This window comes from Rissa tridactyla, chromosome 16 (assembly GCF_028500815.1).
Source record: "Rissa tridactyla isolate bRisTri1 chromosome 16, bRisTri1.patW.cur.20221130, whole genome shotgun sequence".
In the NCBI taxonomy this organism is placed as follows: domain Eukaryota; kingdom Metazoa; phylum Chordata; class Aves; order Charadriiformes; family Laridae; genus Rissa; species Rissa tridactyla.
Window position 1 is genome coordinate 4,381,679 of NC_071481.1, and position 16,789 is coordinate 4,398,467.

The 16,789-nt window shown below is 54.9% G+C and overlaps 1 protein-coding gene across 11 annotated transcripts in view; it reads left to right on the plus strand.

Annotated features, from left to right (window-relative positions):
• Positions 1 to 16,789, plus strand: part of CASZ1 (castor zinc finger 1) — a 243,292-nt gene that overhangs the window by 140,762 nt on the left and 85,741 nt on the right. For 2 of the 11 annotated variants that reach the window (XM_054222312.1, XM_054222323.1), the window contains exon 1: positions 6,036 to 6,173. The exons of 8 other annotated variants lie outside the window; for them this stretch is intronic. In XM_054222312.1, coding sequence (XP_054078287.1) covers positions 6,125 to 6,173 — 49 coding nt within the window. In that variant the 5' untranslated portion in view covers positions 6,036 to 6,124. Of the gene's footprint in view, positions 1 to 6,035; positions 6,174 to 16,789 lie in introns of those variants that run through there. One more of the 11 variants, XM_054222321.1, reaches the window with a different exon arrangement.

Genomic DNA, 16,789 nt, shown 5'->3' on the forward strand with positions numbered 1-16,789 from the left:
CAACTCCTAGAGAGTCTCGGCTGTTAACGCTGGCTACGGGAGTGCAGTGGCTTGTCACTAGTCACTGGCAGAGCAGCGCAGAGGTGCAGAGAACCAGCTAGAACTGAGGAGCTCCTGTGGGAAAAGGGAGCGGAGATGCTGCTGAGATGGCTAGCCTCTCCCCTTCCCTCTTTCAACCCAACTGAGTTGTAATTAGGGCTGGATTTTAGGGTTTGCTCTCAGCTCATGTCCGAGCTCTTTCCCTCAGAGGCAGCCACCTTCTTCCCTAGGCCTGGTTCATGTCCCTCCACAATCATTTCTCTGGTGAAGCCTGCCCAGGCCCATGCTCACGTGGGTGCTGATGGGAGGAGAAGGGTATTTTTCAAGGTTTCTGCTAGGTTTTTTTCTTCTGAAATACAAGGATGTGCAATTTTTTTAGTTTCAATTTAGCATTGGAGAATTTTATAATTTAGTAATTAAAATCTCTGATAGGCTTTAGAAATTGCAGCTAATTGAATTTAATGGGAAGATGATTTTCAATTTTATTTGATTACCCGGACCCCTGGCATTGGTATTTATGGGAAAAAAATGGGAAATGTGCTGTGTGGGCTAAGATGGCATAATTGAATTAGGGCTAATCGGATTTCTTCGTCATGAATTTCACTATAATTTTCCTATAATTTTCCATTAGATATCTAGTTTACAAATATTCACAAAGAAATGAAGCTCTTTCGGAATGGAGATTGCTGGCTAACAGGATTACAGGGACGATAGCTCGGCACTGCCAGCCCGGGCTCCTTCAGTAATGCAATCGCTGCGTCTGCCTCACACTTACCGCCCGCCGCTGCTCCCCGCACCCCCTCCGGCCCACTGCCAGGGCTCCCCAGGGGCCGCGGCCACGCTTTCTCAGGGGTCTGTGCTGCCTTTTCACAGTGGTGTCCATGTGCCACTTCCCTGCACTCGTATCCTCGTGCACGGGCACACATGTCCCTGCCGGTGCTGTGCTGGCACGTGTGCACGCGCGGCATCGGCGCGTACCCGGGCTTGCTTGGAGTCGCTGGCGTGCGTGCTCGCATATCCCCTGTGTCAGCACCGGTGATGCTCAGGCAGCCTCGTTGCACAAGCAGGGCCAGCCCACGCGGATGCACGCGTGCTGCATCATGGGCATCTCTGCCGTGCGCTCGTCACCGTGTCTGACGTGCAAGGGGACACTTTGCCCTCCCTCCCTGTTGCTGTGGTGGGGATGCGGGTGTCACGTCCCTGAGGAGGGGTCGCAGTCAGTCCCCGCTGTATGCAGTCCAGGATCTCCTTTCTCTGCTCTTGCTGCCCATTTCTTACCTCCTCCATCACCTTCCCTCACTTCCCCACTGCCACTTCTAATGAATGAGTGTCCGTCCCGCCTGCTCCATCGGGAGCCCCAGCATCCCTCTGTACCCACCTCTGTGTGCCCCCCGTGGAAGCAGGGCTGACACAGCCTCTGCCTGTGATGGGGCAGGTAGAGCAGAGCGGATAACGTGCCAGCCTCCCTCTGCCTTCCCTCCTTTCTGCCTCTCGCTCCTGACCAAGCCAGGTCAAATACAGAGTGAATTTATGGGGACCATCCCTGCTCTGCAGCGTCAGAGTCCTGTAAAATCCAGCCTGTCTCTGCCTGTCCCATCTCTGCCACTTGCTGGGCTGCATGTTGAAAGCCTTTCCCTGTCTGCTGATGTGATCCGGCCCATGTCAGGACACAGTTGCTGGGGGAGAATGTCAATACCCTGGGGAGTAAGTAGGGTAGCAGCTCCTCTCTACCCAGAGCCGCTTGCCATCTCCATGGCATAAGGCCTTCCATATATGTCCAGAGCAGGATGGTCTCTGCTAAAACATCCGTGACAATCCAGCCCTGTCCTGGGTGCCCAGGCAGGCATCACGCCAGGGTGCTGCAGCAGCCGTACACAGGACCTCCCGTGTTTGTACACGTAAGTGACGGTGTGTGTGCACATGGCGTGTGCCTCACGTTTTTGTTTGCATCCAAGCGTGTGTGTGCAGGAACACAAGCTGCCTCGCAGCTCCTCTAGACGGAAATCACCCCTTTGTTTTGTGTTTGCCCCATGCTCTGCAGGAGTGGGTCTTGCCCAGCCTGCGACTTGCCCTTGGGCAGCAGTTTCCTGGTGCCCCCGGAGGCCATCCCAGTGCCCGGTGTGCCGAGCTGGGGCTCAGGGGCTTCGTGGGGGCAGCTCTGGGATGGCTCAAGGTGGCATTTGCTGGTTTTGCAGGCAGAGTGCCAGGTACCTTCCCTGTTGGAAGCAGTGCCTGGGTAGGACTATCCCCTTGCCTCCTCGCTCTGAAATCCCCAGGCTGCACTTTTAATCACTGTAGTAAATTGTAACTAATTGTTAGTGCATTCAAACCCCTGCCACTCCTTCCCCCTAAGTCTTCTGTGCCCCTGTGGAACACAGGGATGCGCAGTGTACGTTCACTGCCGCATGGCCCGCTCCTGGTACAGTCATTCCCTCTGGGCAGTGGTCAAGAGATGAGCAGCATTTGGCTTCCAGCAGATGCTGGAAGCTGTGGAGCGTCTGGAAGAGCAGCAGCCACATGGTGGGGAGCTGGTGTCGAACTCTTTGAGTAATGCCAAGGAATAGTAAATGGCAGGAGCGATCCCAGCAGAGCCCCACCCAGCACACTGAGACTCGGCACAGCCGCTTTGGCAATGCTCTCTGGGCGCCATGTGCCAATAATGTGATTGAAACTGAATTGAGAAGGAAGGAGCGAAAGAGAAGGAAAGGGAAAGAAAGCACGGATTGTCTGCTCCTGCCGCCCAGGCCCCAAGGCCTCCGGGCGCCTCCCTTGACGAAACAGAAATCAAACAAAATTACAGAAATAGGGCAAGAGCATTTGCCTAATAGACTCCCCAAGCAGGAGCAGGAGGAGGAGCACAGCGCTGCCAGATCTCCAACCTGCAATCTGGGAGCCAGCGCCCTGAGCCCACATGAATCCAGAGCACGGCCCCAGGCCCCGGGGTCAGCTCCAGTGAAGGAGGGAGAAACTGCCAAGAAAATGGGCTAAGCATAAAAAAACAAAGGTAGAAGAGAGACACAAAGGGGGACGTCCCACATATCAGCGTGACTCACCCCCTGCTCAGCCCTGGCACACTGTCTGCGGGGAAAGCATTAAACTGTAATAATAATAATAAATTAATCATCCTTCCCCCTCCCATTGCACTTTTCATCTGAGGATCTCTGAGCACCTGGCAAACATTAATTACTGAGAGCTCCCGACGCCCCTGGGAGGGTGGGAAGGGACAAGGAGAGATCTCTTCACCTGCCGTGAAAGGGCAGCCGTGGCTGGAGCGGACGGGGTGGCTCTCGCCATGGCACGAGGGTGCAGTTCAGAGCAGGGTGAGGGGTGCTGCCGTCCCTCCAGTGCTCCTGAGGACCAGGAGGTCCGGGAGCCGCTTTGTGCCAGGGCAGGGTCAGAAGCAGCTTTTCCTCGGAGAGAATACATACCCTGGAGGGATGGGGGACGAAGGGGAGATGCTGCCCTAATGGAGGGCACAGGGGTCCCCAAAGGAGCAGAAAGCTCCACAGCCTCTGTGAGAGGAAAGAACAAACTTTTCTTGGGTAAGAGGCAAAGGAGGGAGGATGGGGAAATAAAACCTGATCCTGTGACTGGAGATCGCTGAGATAGGAAATCAGGCCTTGCCATTGCGTCAGCTGCAGGGCGTGGACTTCACCTGAAAAAACACCTTGGCAAGTCGTTCATGCAAGGAGGAGTGGGAGGGACAGTGGGAAGTCTGTGGAGGGGATCCTCCGGGTGTGTTTAGGTTGTGTGTGTGGGTTCGTGTGTGTCATGGTGTATGGAGATGTGTGTATTTGAATGTGAGGGAGCACAGAGTATCATTTTCTCTGTCAGAGTGCATATGCATGTTGCGTGTGCGTGCTGGGATGGGAGGGGTGGGGAACATTTGTATACTGATGCATGAACGTGCTCAGCTCAGTGCATGTGGAAGAACAGGTATGTTTAGAGGGTTTGTGTGGCTGCATATGTGCAGTGACACATCCATGTTGTAGTATGTTCCCCCTCGGAAGGATTTGGGGATGGAGCTGCTGGGGCCTTTCTCCTAGGGAACAGTGGTGGTGAGCAGAACTCCTACTGCTGAAATATTAAGTTCATAGGAGAAGTGAAAATGGAGAAATGTGGGTGACGCGAGGTATCGTGAACTTACGGGACCCGTCAGCAACCTCACACCTGCAAGAAAACGTCAGGTCCAAACTGAGCTATTACAAAGGCAGAGATGACCCATCACAAACATTTCTGGCCCTGTCCGTTGCTTCCCGGGGCCGGGTATTCCCTGGCAGGTGCTGTAGTGTCTCACTTGGGCGGGAGGGCCAGGGCAGGCTCTGACGGGGATTGTGGGTGTTGTTGGCTGGGCTGGTGTTGGGGCCGAGTGAAACACAGACAGGCAGGATTTTAAAGGCAGCACCGGGTGACGGTGCTGGTGGGAGCCAATGGCAATGGTTAGAAACCAGCAGGGGAGTTCGGGGTGATACTGGCAATGTTTTGCCCATCTCTCTTAAAGTAGGAGCTTGCCCACACCGGGTGGGGAGGGGACCCCATGCAGGGGGCTCAGTTCGGGACCTGCTTGGCTGGGCTGTGGCTGCCAGGTGGCTGGCAGCACCCCAGGCGGGGCACGCTTGCTTCCTGCCTGACACTACTGTCCCTACCCTGCTTCCTGGCCCGGAGGGTCCCTGGGTGGCTCCGTTTCACCAGACTTTGTTTAGATTTTTTTCTGGGAGAAGCCAGAATACTTGTGGTTTTCACAGATGACTCCCCCTCTCCTCTTCCTTCTCCCTGCCCTCTGGCCCGGTGCGCTGCCCCTACGTTTGTACACATGCAAATGCAGCACTTGCTGAGATGATGAGTTGCAGTTGCAGAGTTGGGTTTCTGGGCTCAGGACACTCTCCGGGTGCAGCGTGTCCTGATGTGCAGAGCCAAACAGACCTTGGGCTCCTTCCAGCCCTGTGACTAACCTGCCCGGCCACTTTTGGCGAGTCACTTCCCTCGCTAGTGCCTCAGTTTCCCCATCCATGCAGTGGGGTAATGATGCCGGCCTCGTTTGAAAAGTACATTAAGTTCTGCTTATAAAAAGGATTTAAGAGCTGGTTAGTTCACGGACTGCTCCCCAGCCCTGGTGAGGAGCCCTGCTCTGCCAAAATCCACCGAGCGAAACGTGGTGTGTTCACAAAAACAGCCTACAACCTGCTCAAAATACCTATTTAATCAGGTAAATAATCTGCTCGTTTGTTTTAAAGAAAGAGGCTTATATCTGTGTTTACCCAACACGCCTCTTAGAACCTCCCTCGCATTCTTTGCTACTTAGAAAAATAAAGCAACAAAAAATGAGGAAATTTCGCTGCAAAAGAAAACCCACCCCTCCTGTGGGCCAGGCGCTCCGGCAGCGGAGTGGCGCTGGTTTCCTGCGGGGCATTGGGCAAGATGCTTTAACGTCCAGGGTTGTGACACCGGCCACCGGCGACGGGTACCCCACGGCCTCCAGCCCTTCCCGGTGCCGTGCCCCGCACCGCCGGGGCCGAGCCCGGGCACGCGTGGGACGGCCGTGCTCGGGGCAGCCCACTCTGCCCCTTGCCCGGGGGCTGCGGGTCCTGGAGCCCCCTCCCCGGGGCACCGGCGCCGCTCGCCCGCCCGCCCGCCCCTCGCGCCGGCGGCTCCTTCCCCGGCCGCCCCGGGGCTCCCGCGGCCACACGTGGGCCCCGCGCTCCCCGCCGGCGGAGCCAGCGCCGCCCGCCCGCTCCCGCGGCCGTGGGGCAGGTGGCGGCGGCAGCCGGCGGCGATGGGAGCGAGGCACTGCCGGCGGGCGGCCCTGCGCGCCCTGGGTGCGGGGCTTCCCCGCGCTGCCTCCGCCCGAGGTGACCCCGCCGCCGCAGCTCGGTCCGGCCCCGGCCCCGCACCTGCCCCCGGCGGCGGGCCCGGCGCGGGGGCGTGTCCGCCGGCTGCCAGTCACCGCCCCCCGCGGCGGCCGGCGCCCGCCCCCGGCCCCGCTGCCAAAGTGACTCGGGGAGGACCGGCACGGCAATGACATCAGTGCTTTAAACAACTTGTTATTCGGGAGCAATCAGCTGCAATTAGGTATTAATTAAGTATTATGAAAGTTGATTATTTAAGTGAATTCGGCTTTCGTCTCTCCGACTATGGTAAGTACAGCACAATTGTCCTTTTCCTGCCCCCAGCCCCCCACTGCCGCTCGGCGGAGCCCCCGCTCGGTGCGTCTGCCGGTGCCCCCGGTGCGGAGCGCTCCCTGCCCCGGCCGCCCCGCCGCGCCTCTCGTCCCCTCCGCCGCCCGCGGGGCCGGGCGCTGCGGGGCAGTTTCCCCGCGACCCGGTTGCCGGGGGCCGCCGCCGCCTCCGAAACTTTTCCCGGCGCCGAGGCGGGTGCGCGGGTGCGGGGCGGGCGCACGGGGCGGCCGGGCCGGGCGCGGGGGCGGCACCAGGTGCTGCCGGGGGCTCCGCAGCCTCTTTCACTTTTCTTTCACTTGTTTTACGGAAGTTGGCTTCCTCTCCTGCCGCCGCTCCGGCCCCGCTCCCCCCGGCCCCGCGGAGGCGGGCGGCGAGGTGAGCCGGGGGCTCCGCTCCGCCGGGTCCTTCCCGGCAGCGCGACGGGCCGCGCCGGGGCGGCGGGCGGGCGGCGGGGCGAGGCGCGGGCTGGCCGGGAGAGGATGCGGAGGGGAAGTTTATGGGGGTTTTGAAATGATTCTGCGTTTATATTTGTTGTAAGTTGTGTGGGTTGTTTTCTCTTTCATTTCTTTCCCCTTCTGAGCTCTGGCGTCTCGTTGGTAAAGGTTGCTTGTCAGGTTCCCGTGCTGTCTAAATGAAAAGGAATTTAATTTATTTGGGACAAGGCAGTGTCAGATGAAGAGGCTGCTTATTACATTTAATGAGTATTTTTTTTTTTTCCAACCTGGGTATATCTGGGATGGGTTTGTTTTTGTCCTTCCATGTGAGGTGTATGAGACCTCCCCCACCCCTTCACATCTCGCAGGGAGGAGGAACGGTGGCCAGACTGGGGCAATGTTTTGGTTTTAGATTACAGGCCCCAGTATTGGGGCTGGGTGTGGTTTTGGTCGTAGCTTTTTGTGGCGTGTCCACTGGTTTTTGATCAGGTATTGGGATGGGGAGCAGGGTCTGGCCTGGTGGTGGGCTCTGCTGGGTGTGGTGGGGCCAGGGCTCTATCGGGCTGGGGTGTGAATGCAGCGGGCGTCTCAGGGGCTCAGTGTGCTGGTGGGTTTTCCAGCCCTCGGCCAGTCTGGGACAGGGTCCGTTTAGATTTCACAAAGTGGGCAAATTTGGAGTTTGGTAGGAATCCCTTGGGCCACGTTACCTCCTTCTTTGAGACCTGGTCCCACCACTTTGGCCTGGTACCTGGTAACACAACCATACCTGCTCCTCCAAAATGGTGTAAGCCATTCTCTCCCATTTAAAAACTAAATGGCAGCGATGGGCTAAACAGGCCTGCGCTGGCGATCCGCCACGGTCCAGGTAATTACTGCCGGAGCGTATGTGTACATGCGTGTGTGTTGTTTTTTTTAATAAGGAATAAGATGGTAATAAACTGGTTGATGATTGACTGGGCCTGAACTATGTACTCTGATATTTTGATTTGAGAGGATAATTTTGCTGTCGTTTATTTCATTTATTTATTTATTTCTATCATTGATATCAGGAACCGAGCAGCTCGGGAGCTGCTTCCACCCGCGAGCCCGACGCACCGGCGCTGGTCGGGTCCAGCCGTGGGCGTGTGGCTGCCTCCCTTCTAGATCAAGGAGCTGGGAGGCTGCGTGGGCAGCCCAGGAGTTAAGGATGTGGTGAAACTGCAGGAGGGCAAATGCTTTAAAGAGTAATAAACAGTGATTTACCCCTGATCTCCATCTCCAGGAGCTGCGGCAGTGCAGAGATGGGATCAGCAGGCAGCTCCCCGGTGTTCCTGGCCAGGCTTGGCCCCGGGGCTGGTGGGGCGGTGCCCCTGCCCGGGGACACAGCGCCCCCTGCTGGCTGGAGCCCAGCCCGCTGGCCAATGGGCCCCCATGCCCGCCCCTGCCCCGCCCACCCCGCCACGCTCCCCCAAATGGGACCTCAAAGCCAACACCTTCCCCCCGAAAAGGCAGCCTCCTTCTTCTCGGAAGCGTGGTGGCCGCTTTGCCTTCCCATCGCTGTGCCCAGGTACTGCTTGGGTTTCAGTGCTCCGGTGTGGGAACCCGGGCTGCAGTAAGCCATGGAAATGAGGATCTGGGAGATCTGTTTAAGTCAGCATTATGGTCTGTGTGTGGGTGAACCCGTCTTGTCATGATCTCGGGGCAAAGACCTGCCCCGTAATCACCACCTCTAACCCTTATCTACTTGGGCCAGCTTATCTCCCTTAGTCGCTGCCTCTTGAATTCTCTCCAAGCCCTCAGGCCGCGGCTCCCCGGAGGCAGTGCCCGAGGGCTGCTCACACGAGCTGCCAGCTGGCAGAGGCAAGTCTGGAGGGGTTTCTTTCCCAGAGGAACTCGGTATGTGGGGTCTGACAGTCTGCTCTTGCTGAGGGCTTTCTCAGCTCAGTCAGTCCTTGCATGGACCTTCTAGGGCCACTTCTAGTGTTCATAGTGGTTAAAGGCTGGAAAGAATTCATGGATGGAGTCCATCCAACCAGGTTCGTGGCAAGATGTTCCCTACATGTGACTTTCTGCAAGTCTGGTTGTAAATATCTTGAGTGACTGGGCACCTGTCACTTCCTTTGGGAAACTGCTCCCCAGCCTAATTATCCTTGGTATGAGATTACAGGAACTGATCTCAGAATGGGGACCAAGAAACCTATGGTAAACAGGTGAAGAAACACCTAATTTTCTACTCAAAGGGTCATTTTGTGACTTTGTTTTGTCAAATCACTGTTGTTGTTTGAAACACCCAGTGGACAGGAACACCTTCTCTTGGCTGGTGCCAACTCTCTCTCTTCTTCTTTTTTTTTTTTTTTTGACAGTACAGATTTTTGGAGAGACATTGGTTCAGTTGAGGTTGGTATCACTCCTGTGCTGAGCTCATGGTCTGCAGAAGGTTCACAGGCAGTTCGTTTGGGTGTTCAGGTCCCTTTCCAGTAGTCCTATGAGATGCTTGTTGGGTTCGCGGCATTCAAGTGCCTAAGCCTACCTAGTGAAGATTCTTCCGTGGGAGAAGGGTTTACCCGGGCAGGGATTAACCTTCTCATCATGGTGTTAAGCAGGGCCTAGCTATTACTTGAAAAGGTGCTTCAAAGCCAGTTGAAGTCCGTAGGAGTGTTTCTACTCATTTGGCGCTATAGAGCAATAATTCACAGAAAGACCAGGAAATTGATCCCTGAGATAATAAACTTCTCTTTCCCTGCCTGCACCCTCTCTGCTTGGTCCTATTCCTTCTAACCAGGTCTGCTACCGACAAAGTGGGGTCCGCTAATGGGTGCAGGTACTAATGTGCGCATCCTTCTGCTGTGAAAGCCAGTGTCTGAGACGGGGAGAGGCAACCTGCACTAAAACCAGCTGTGAATGATACAGATACCTCAGCTGGAAGGGAGCAAATATTTAATACGTAGCTTCCATGTCATCAGTTTCTCTCTGTTTTCCTGGACTATTTATGCTTCTACTCTGAGTCTTCCTTGCCGCTATCAGAAAGGACTATCTGAGCTTGGAATTTATTTCAGGGCTCTTGCTTGTGCAGCCTTGTCTGTCCCACTTCTCATGCTGCCAGAGCACTCGGCTGCCCTCACAGCGAGAGCCTTTGTGGCCACTTTGACTCTCCCTCTGACATCAAATCATACCCCTGGGCTGCTGTGTAGCCTACAATTTCGGTTTCCCTCTGAAAAGTTGGTTGAAAGTATCTGGAAAGTAATGAAAAGTCCCGTGGGAGGTGAAGACAACCATTGCCTGTGCTGCATCTCCCACCTCGCCTGGGCTCCTTCCCTCCCTCCCAGGGTTTGAAGCCGCGGTCGTTCCCAGGCTTTGGAGAGCTCAGGTGCCACCCAGGGCTCAGCTCCCAGAAGTGCTGACATCGCAGAGGCCACGCTGGCCGATCCAGCTGGGGTTTGGGAGAACCAACGTCCTCGTCCTCGGCTGCACTTTGCAAAGCAAAGAGGGGGCAGAGGAGGCTTGGCTGGAAGCAGGGGAGGGGCAGAACCTACAGCCAAAAGTCCCACGCGGCACCGTCTCCTCCCCTCCGGTTCAATGCGGACTGGATCAATTTGGACGTCTTCAGCAATAAAAAATGCCGATGTCGTCCTAATTCACCAGGCCCCGAGATGACAGCAAATTTACATTTTTTAATTAAACTAGCAGCCAGTTTTTATGAGAGGGGGCTGGGTTATGCAAATCAAATGGTTGTGTACGAAAGATTAGGAGAGTTTGGGAATAAATTCCACAAATGCTAATAAAAAAAAAAAAGAGAAAATGAGAGGGGGGAGAGAGAGGGACATTGTTCCATTAGCCCCTTTTAGACTGATTTCCCTAGGGAGAAAGCAATGGGGGTGAGAGATGGAGGCAGCTTTCAGAGACAGGTAAAATCCATTTTGAGGATTGAGAGCCCCTTGGACCAGGACCTTGTTGCTCCCTGTTTCCTCTCCCAGGGCTCGCAGGGGAGATGGAGGCAGACATCAGTAGCAAAAGGAAAACTTGCTAGCTCCTAATCCGTATTCCTGCTTGACCAGTGATCTTATGGGCTGAAACGCCGGCCAGGGCTGGGGAGCTTCCCCGGGTGACTACAGCCTGGCTGAGGATGTAGAGGGGGTGCGCCGTGGGACAGGGTCAGGGTGACAGAACAGTCCCTGGATGGGCAAAGCCCAGACTCGGGCCACAAGTGAGTACCGAAGGGGCTACCCAGAGCTGCTCCAGATGGGGAGCGACTTTGGACTGGCAGATGGGATGCAGAGCAGGGCCAGTGGCTGGGGTCCGGACCCTGGGGCTTCCCCCTCTCTTTTGGGCAGCTTTTGCTGGTGGGTTCCTGGCAGGAGCTTGCTGGTTAGGCAGACAGTAACACCGATCGCCGGGCTGCCATTCCACAGAAGCACAGCCCTTGTCTGGGAAGCAGAGTGTGTTTTGGAGAGGGGTGGTGATGCTTTTCCCTCCCCCAAACTGGAGACCCCCTCTTTGCCCATCCATAGGGCTGCCAGTGGCTGAGTCCAGATGTTTACTTCTCTTCCCAGTGCATTAACCTGGCACCAGCCTTCTCCCCTCTTTCTCAAGAGACTTCCTGTCTTTCTTCATGTGGTAATTCCAGAAAATGAAACAGTTTATCAAGCCTTTTCAAGAACAAATAGTTACAGTGAACCAAAACCATGCACTTCAGTCATGTAAAATATGTTCTTGTTTAAATTTCCCAAAGAATTCTGTGTTCTCGATGCGTTTGGGAGTTAGGTGTGGTGGCCAGGTACCGAAGCAATTGTTTGTTCTGCCATGGAGAAACACAACCAGAAAATTTCTGGAGGCTGGGAAACTGCTTAAAGCTTCCAGTCCTAAGGCAGTTTCATGCTCAGAATAAAAGCTGAACAACCCGTGTAGGTTGGCAAGAGAGAGCAAGGGGTGGAGAGAAGGAGATACAAGGAAACAGGATGGGAAGACTAAAGTCACTGGGTGCACTTTCTGGCAATCCCCTGAGGATTTGGTGCCTCACTAGAGGATTTTGCCTCCCATTCCTGGTTTTGGGGTGTGAAATGATGATTCACCTACGTGCACATGTTTTGCTTTGGAGAGGTGACATTTTAGCAGAGCCTCTTGTGAAATCAGTAAAAACACCAAGCTCCGCTGGAGCATTTCTGGAGGTGTTCCCCACACCCAACACCTACGTCCCCGTCACCCTGTCCTGCACATGCACATCTGCCCCAGACACTCGCCCACCTCCACGCTCCCGGACACTCACGTGCCCTATCTCAGTGTTGTGCTGAACTTCGTGTTCTCTGAGTTGCTCTCTCAAGACATCGCCTTCCTCTGCACTCTGGTTCCATGCGCTTGCGTCGTCCTGGCAATGGCTGGATCTTTCTCAGCAGCGAGAGAAGATCGGTATGGTCTGTGCCCTGTGTGTTAGGTGTCCCTGTGCTCCCACCGCTGCTGTGGTGTATCCCCCACCGTTCCTGCTGCCGGGAGGAACGATGGCCTCGGCGGCAGGCTCAGTCCACAACCACAGGCAGGCAGTTGTACAGGGGATTTTTGTAACGCAAGTTTCTGAGCTGAACTAGGGCCAAGTTCAGCCTAAATCTAACAAAGAGAACACCAGAACAGGTCTGTGAGACATGGCAGATTTGAGGATTTGGTGTGGGATGAATAACTCCTAATCTATAAAGTGGGCATAATCATACTCCCCTGTGCAGCCCAGAGCCAGGGCTGGGTGCTTCAGTGATGGAGATAAGTGAATGAGGCCTGGCTGCTGTCCATGGATGGGTGCGGGGGTCGGGCAGGAACGCTCCTCCCTCCAGCCGGGGTGTGGTGGCTGGGGTGTGGGAGAGCTGAGCCTGATCCCCCTTCCCGGGAACTCCAGCGCCGGCTGGACCCGGGACGCCCTCGGCACCCTGGCAGCTGCAGGGCTGCGAGCACCCATGGGTATGGGGTGGGCTGTCATGGACCTGCAAGGGGGAGGTCTCCGGGACCGGGGCAGGGAGGTGCAGAGCTCCAGCTGGGCTTTTCTGTTGTAGTGGTGCCACGGTGTCAGCCCCGCTCCTGAGACTGGCTGGGCCAGGGCAGAGCAGAGGAAGAACCCGGAACTTTTAGCTTCCATACATGGGAAACTGTCAAAAGCCAGGTAGCAACACCAGCTTTTGTCTGGTATTTCCAGAAAAACCCGGCGGGACCTGGCATCCTAGGGCATAATTTATTATGGAAAAATAAAATAATAAAGTCCCAATCCCTTTGAGGCCTGAGTCATAGAAGCATCTTCTCATTAAAGCAGCTCCACCTCTCTGCATGGTGTTTGCCAGCACCATGCCTGTATGAATCCACTCCCTGAGCCAGCCTGCCCAGGGCAGCCCTCCTCCTCCTTGCTGCCTGCGCCTCCCCAGCACACCTCTCCTCCACTACCCCTTCCCCTATCAGGAGAAGCATGAGCCGTTCCACATGTCAAGCCAACTTGTCCCCAGGCCTCCCTTCTTTGGGCCAGGGGGATGTTTTGTAGACAAATGTCTTCATCTCTTCACCCCCCTTCCACCCCTGTGCTCTGAAGTTCTGTGGGCACGGCCCTGGCTCCCACATACCCTGCTCCCTGCCAGTGTGGAGGTGTCTGTGGGATGTTTCCATGGCTTGAAGCTCTCTTCCAAGTGGCCCTCTGCAAGGAGGGAAAGGAGAGGAAGCTGCTCCTGGAGTAATTACCATCTGCATGTCCCGAAGGCAGGCACAGATGTTAGCAGAGAAGGACGGGGTTGGAAGAGGGTGAGGGAACAGAGGCTGGGGAGAGGGTCTGATTTTTCTTCTTGATTGCGTAAGAATATTTTTAACAGAAGCTCAGTAGGACAAGAATCACAGTTTTGCAAAGTTGATCCATGTGCTTGGAAACTTTCATAGAAAGCTCCTTGCTCGCTCTTGCTGTGTTTTCAGTCATTCACTCCTGCTTTTCTCAGCCTTTTTCTATGCAGCACTATTTAACTCTTCTTGCTAAATAGCTTTCCTTTATGTTCTCCTTCCTTTCCTTATTCCCACAGTCCTGTCACTCTTTGTCACCCTCCTGGACTTCCCATTCTGCCTTTGATTCCCTCTTGGTTTTCCTTTCCTTCCCCGCCCTCCCCCCCCCATCCCTTCCATTATCTTACTCTCTTTATATTTCATTTCCCCATTTCTCTGTGGGCTGATATTCAGATGAGCAAACTTCTTCCAGTTAAAGGAGGTCATGAATATTAGGATTTTTCTACCAAACAATGAAATATGGCTCAAATTACTCTAAAGAATAGGGCCCTTTTCATAAACCACCTGCTGTTTTTTTTGAAAGAAGGCACAACCACTCGCCTGTGTGCTTCAAGCAGTTGTCTCTCATCTCCACCTCGCCAAGCTTTGCTGTTCCAATTCCTTCTTCTGAATTTGTTACTCTCGGTGGAATAAGTCTGCGCTTCCCAGACTGCCAGCACCCAATGAGTCTGGGTTTGGACAGGTTGGGACAGGACGGTGATTCTGGCAGGATCCTCGCTACTTTGAATGATGGTTTGTGATTGTGCTTTTTTGATTGCGGTGTGCTTATTTTGGGGTTTTATTTTTGTTTTCAACAACATTTTGGTCTGAAGCTCATTATCTCTCAGCTTAACTGAGAGTGGGATCTTATTTTCAGACGTTGGCACCCAGCGGGGTGCGGAGATGCACAGAAACCCCTGCCTTCTCCTCTTGCTGGTGTGGACCAACCCTCTCGCCGGGTCATGGGGAGGGCTGTGGTGGAGGTGTCCTGCTCAGGCCTGGACACCAGCCCAGGGCTGTGGTCATACCCTCCTGGCTGTCACGGCAAGCTGCTGTGTGCGCTGAGCTGAGCTCTCGTTCCAAAGTGATCTGTCAGGGCTGATTTTAGTACACCCTGGCTCACCGCTGCGGCCGGGCGGTGGGTTTGTCTGGCTGTTCCCAGCGAGGTGAGGGCCGTGTCTGCAGCACCCCAAGAAAGAAGTTAGAGTAGATCTGTGCTGGAGGTGAGTCCCTGAGCCAGGCAGGTCCCCCCTGCTGCTGTCCCCACTGCTGTCCCCTTCCTCCCAGCCACATGGCTTCGGAGAAGGAGCTGTGAGCGCAGCAGCTGCAGACGCCCTTTCTCCGAGACCTCAGAAAGCCAGGTATGTGCTCCATGACACCTACATTTTCTGTGGTCCTGGCTGTGCTTGGCCGGATGGTGCCTTTGCCAGCACCAGTGCACTTGGCCGTTAGCCCATCAGTGGGGATGAGGAGAGCGGTGGAGCCGTGCTCCGGGGGCCTGGAGAAGCGTGGGCAGAAGGGTCTCTACACTCTCCTTGGGAGCTGCCGCGAGGCAGGCGTGGGCAATGCCAGAGACGGGGACAACAGAGGACACCAACTTGTCTTAGACTTGTGTTTTGTTTCCAGCCCAGCCTATTTATATTCATCATAGTTGCTATTTTTTCCCCAGTTACACAGATGCGTCTTGTCCTCGCTATCTTCCATCTTCCCTGAGCAAACCTTGCTGTTTTCCGCATGTCTGTGCTGGGAGGTGCATAGCATCATCCCCTCTGGGCAGAGACCACTGTTCTCCGAGGAGGCACCTCTTGGTGGTGTCCTCCTTCCAGGAGCCTGGCACAGCCTTCCCGCCCTCTCGCACCCAGCCCTGCATTTCCCTGGGCAGAAACTGCACACAGAGCCTGGGCTGCGTGAACACGGAGTTTGTTTTGCCAGGGTGACCTGTTTAATCATCTCATTTTCTGGTGGCCGTTTATTCCTCGTTTCCACGGTTACAGCCCCATTAAGAGGAGAAGCAATAAGGCAGCGAGTCAAACAGGTAATAAAAACATTAAAGCCATGTGCGCATTGGGAGGGAGGGAGGGCGAGCAGCACTCAGTGAGACGAGACGGGCCGTGCCAGGGAGACAGAAGGGTCGCAGGAGCCTGTGCACAGTGTGGTAACACCCGGCTCAGTTCCCAGCCTCTGCAGGGGCCTGACTGCCAACGGAGCATCCTACAGCATCCCACCCCGCTCCCTTGGAGCCACTCAGGACAACGTCACTGCCACCAGCGTGCTGCTCTCACCATGGCTGTGCTGCTAACACAGAGTTGCCAGTGGCCAAAAGCACTGGAAATCAGAGTATTTTTGCAACTAGACTTTATTTCAGGGCTGTGACTGCCTGGCAAAACTTGTAACTTGCTGTTTCTGTTTAGTTACTGTGATGCTGGTGGACCCAAACATTTGCCACTGTAACGGCTCTGCCGTGGTACTTGTCAGGGTACCTGCTGTCACTGATGTCAGCTGCACAGACACCCCGAGGAGTGCGGCTCTGCAGAGCTCTGCTTCCACACAGTTCCTGAAGTAGTACTAACTGTTCAAAATACTAATGTATTTACAGCTAGCTACCTAAACCAACACAACCTAGGGTATCACGATGGTGGTTTGAGGCTTTCCTAGGTAGAATAAGTATCTGTTTACGGAAGGGCAGACTTCTGCAACCTCCAGGAGAAGGTCAGGCTCCATGCAAACAGGGTAGCTAGGTCTCTGCTCCATGGCAGCACGTGGGCTGCCAGCAGGCGGCTGTGTGGTGGGCAGCGGGTGGGAGCTGCTCACCTGGGAGCAGTGGGAGATGCCTTATGGCTGTAGCTAGAAACCAAGGGAGAGCGGTGGAGGGCAGGCAGCATAGCTGTGAATTACCTCTCTCCTGCTAGGAGGAATCCCCAAATTTCCGTTTTTCCATTGTGGGCTCATAAAAGGAAAGTAGCAACACTAAGCAACCTAAAGCAACTCCTCTAGAGTGGGGACAGCCCTGCTGGCTTGAGAAAAAGGAGATTACTTTCAGAGCAGCTCACTCCTTCAGGCAGTGTTCCTCAGGGGTCTTGGTAGGTGAGACCCTTTTGTTACTATATGCTTCTTATCCCAAATGTGACTTTTTCAGCAAGGAAATTGTGGCCTGTCTCCCTTGGGACATTGTGGGCTACATGCACTCTTGGGCATAAAACCATGACCTGACTACAAAAGCCAGCAGAGTTGCTTTTCCTGATCATTTCCCAGTGGCCATAGAGGCCAGGCGGCATTGGATCTCAGATGAAGAGATGTTAGCGAGGGGATCAACGTTTTTAATACCCGTCTTTCATGTGATGGCCAGTAGCTGTCTCTGATGGTCGAACAGAGATTTAAATGATCTTACTA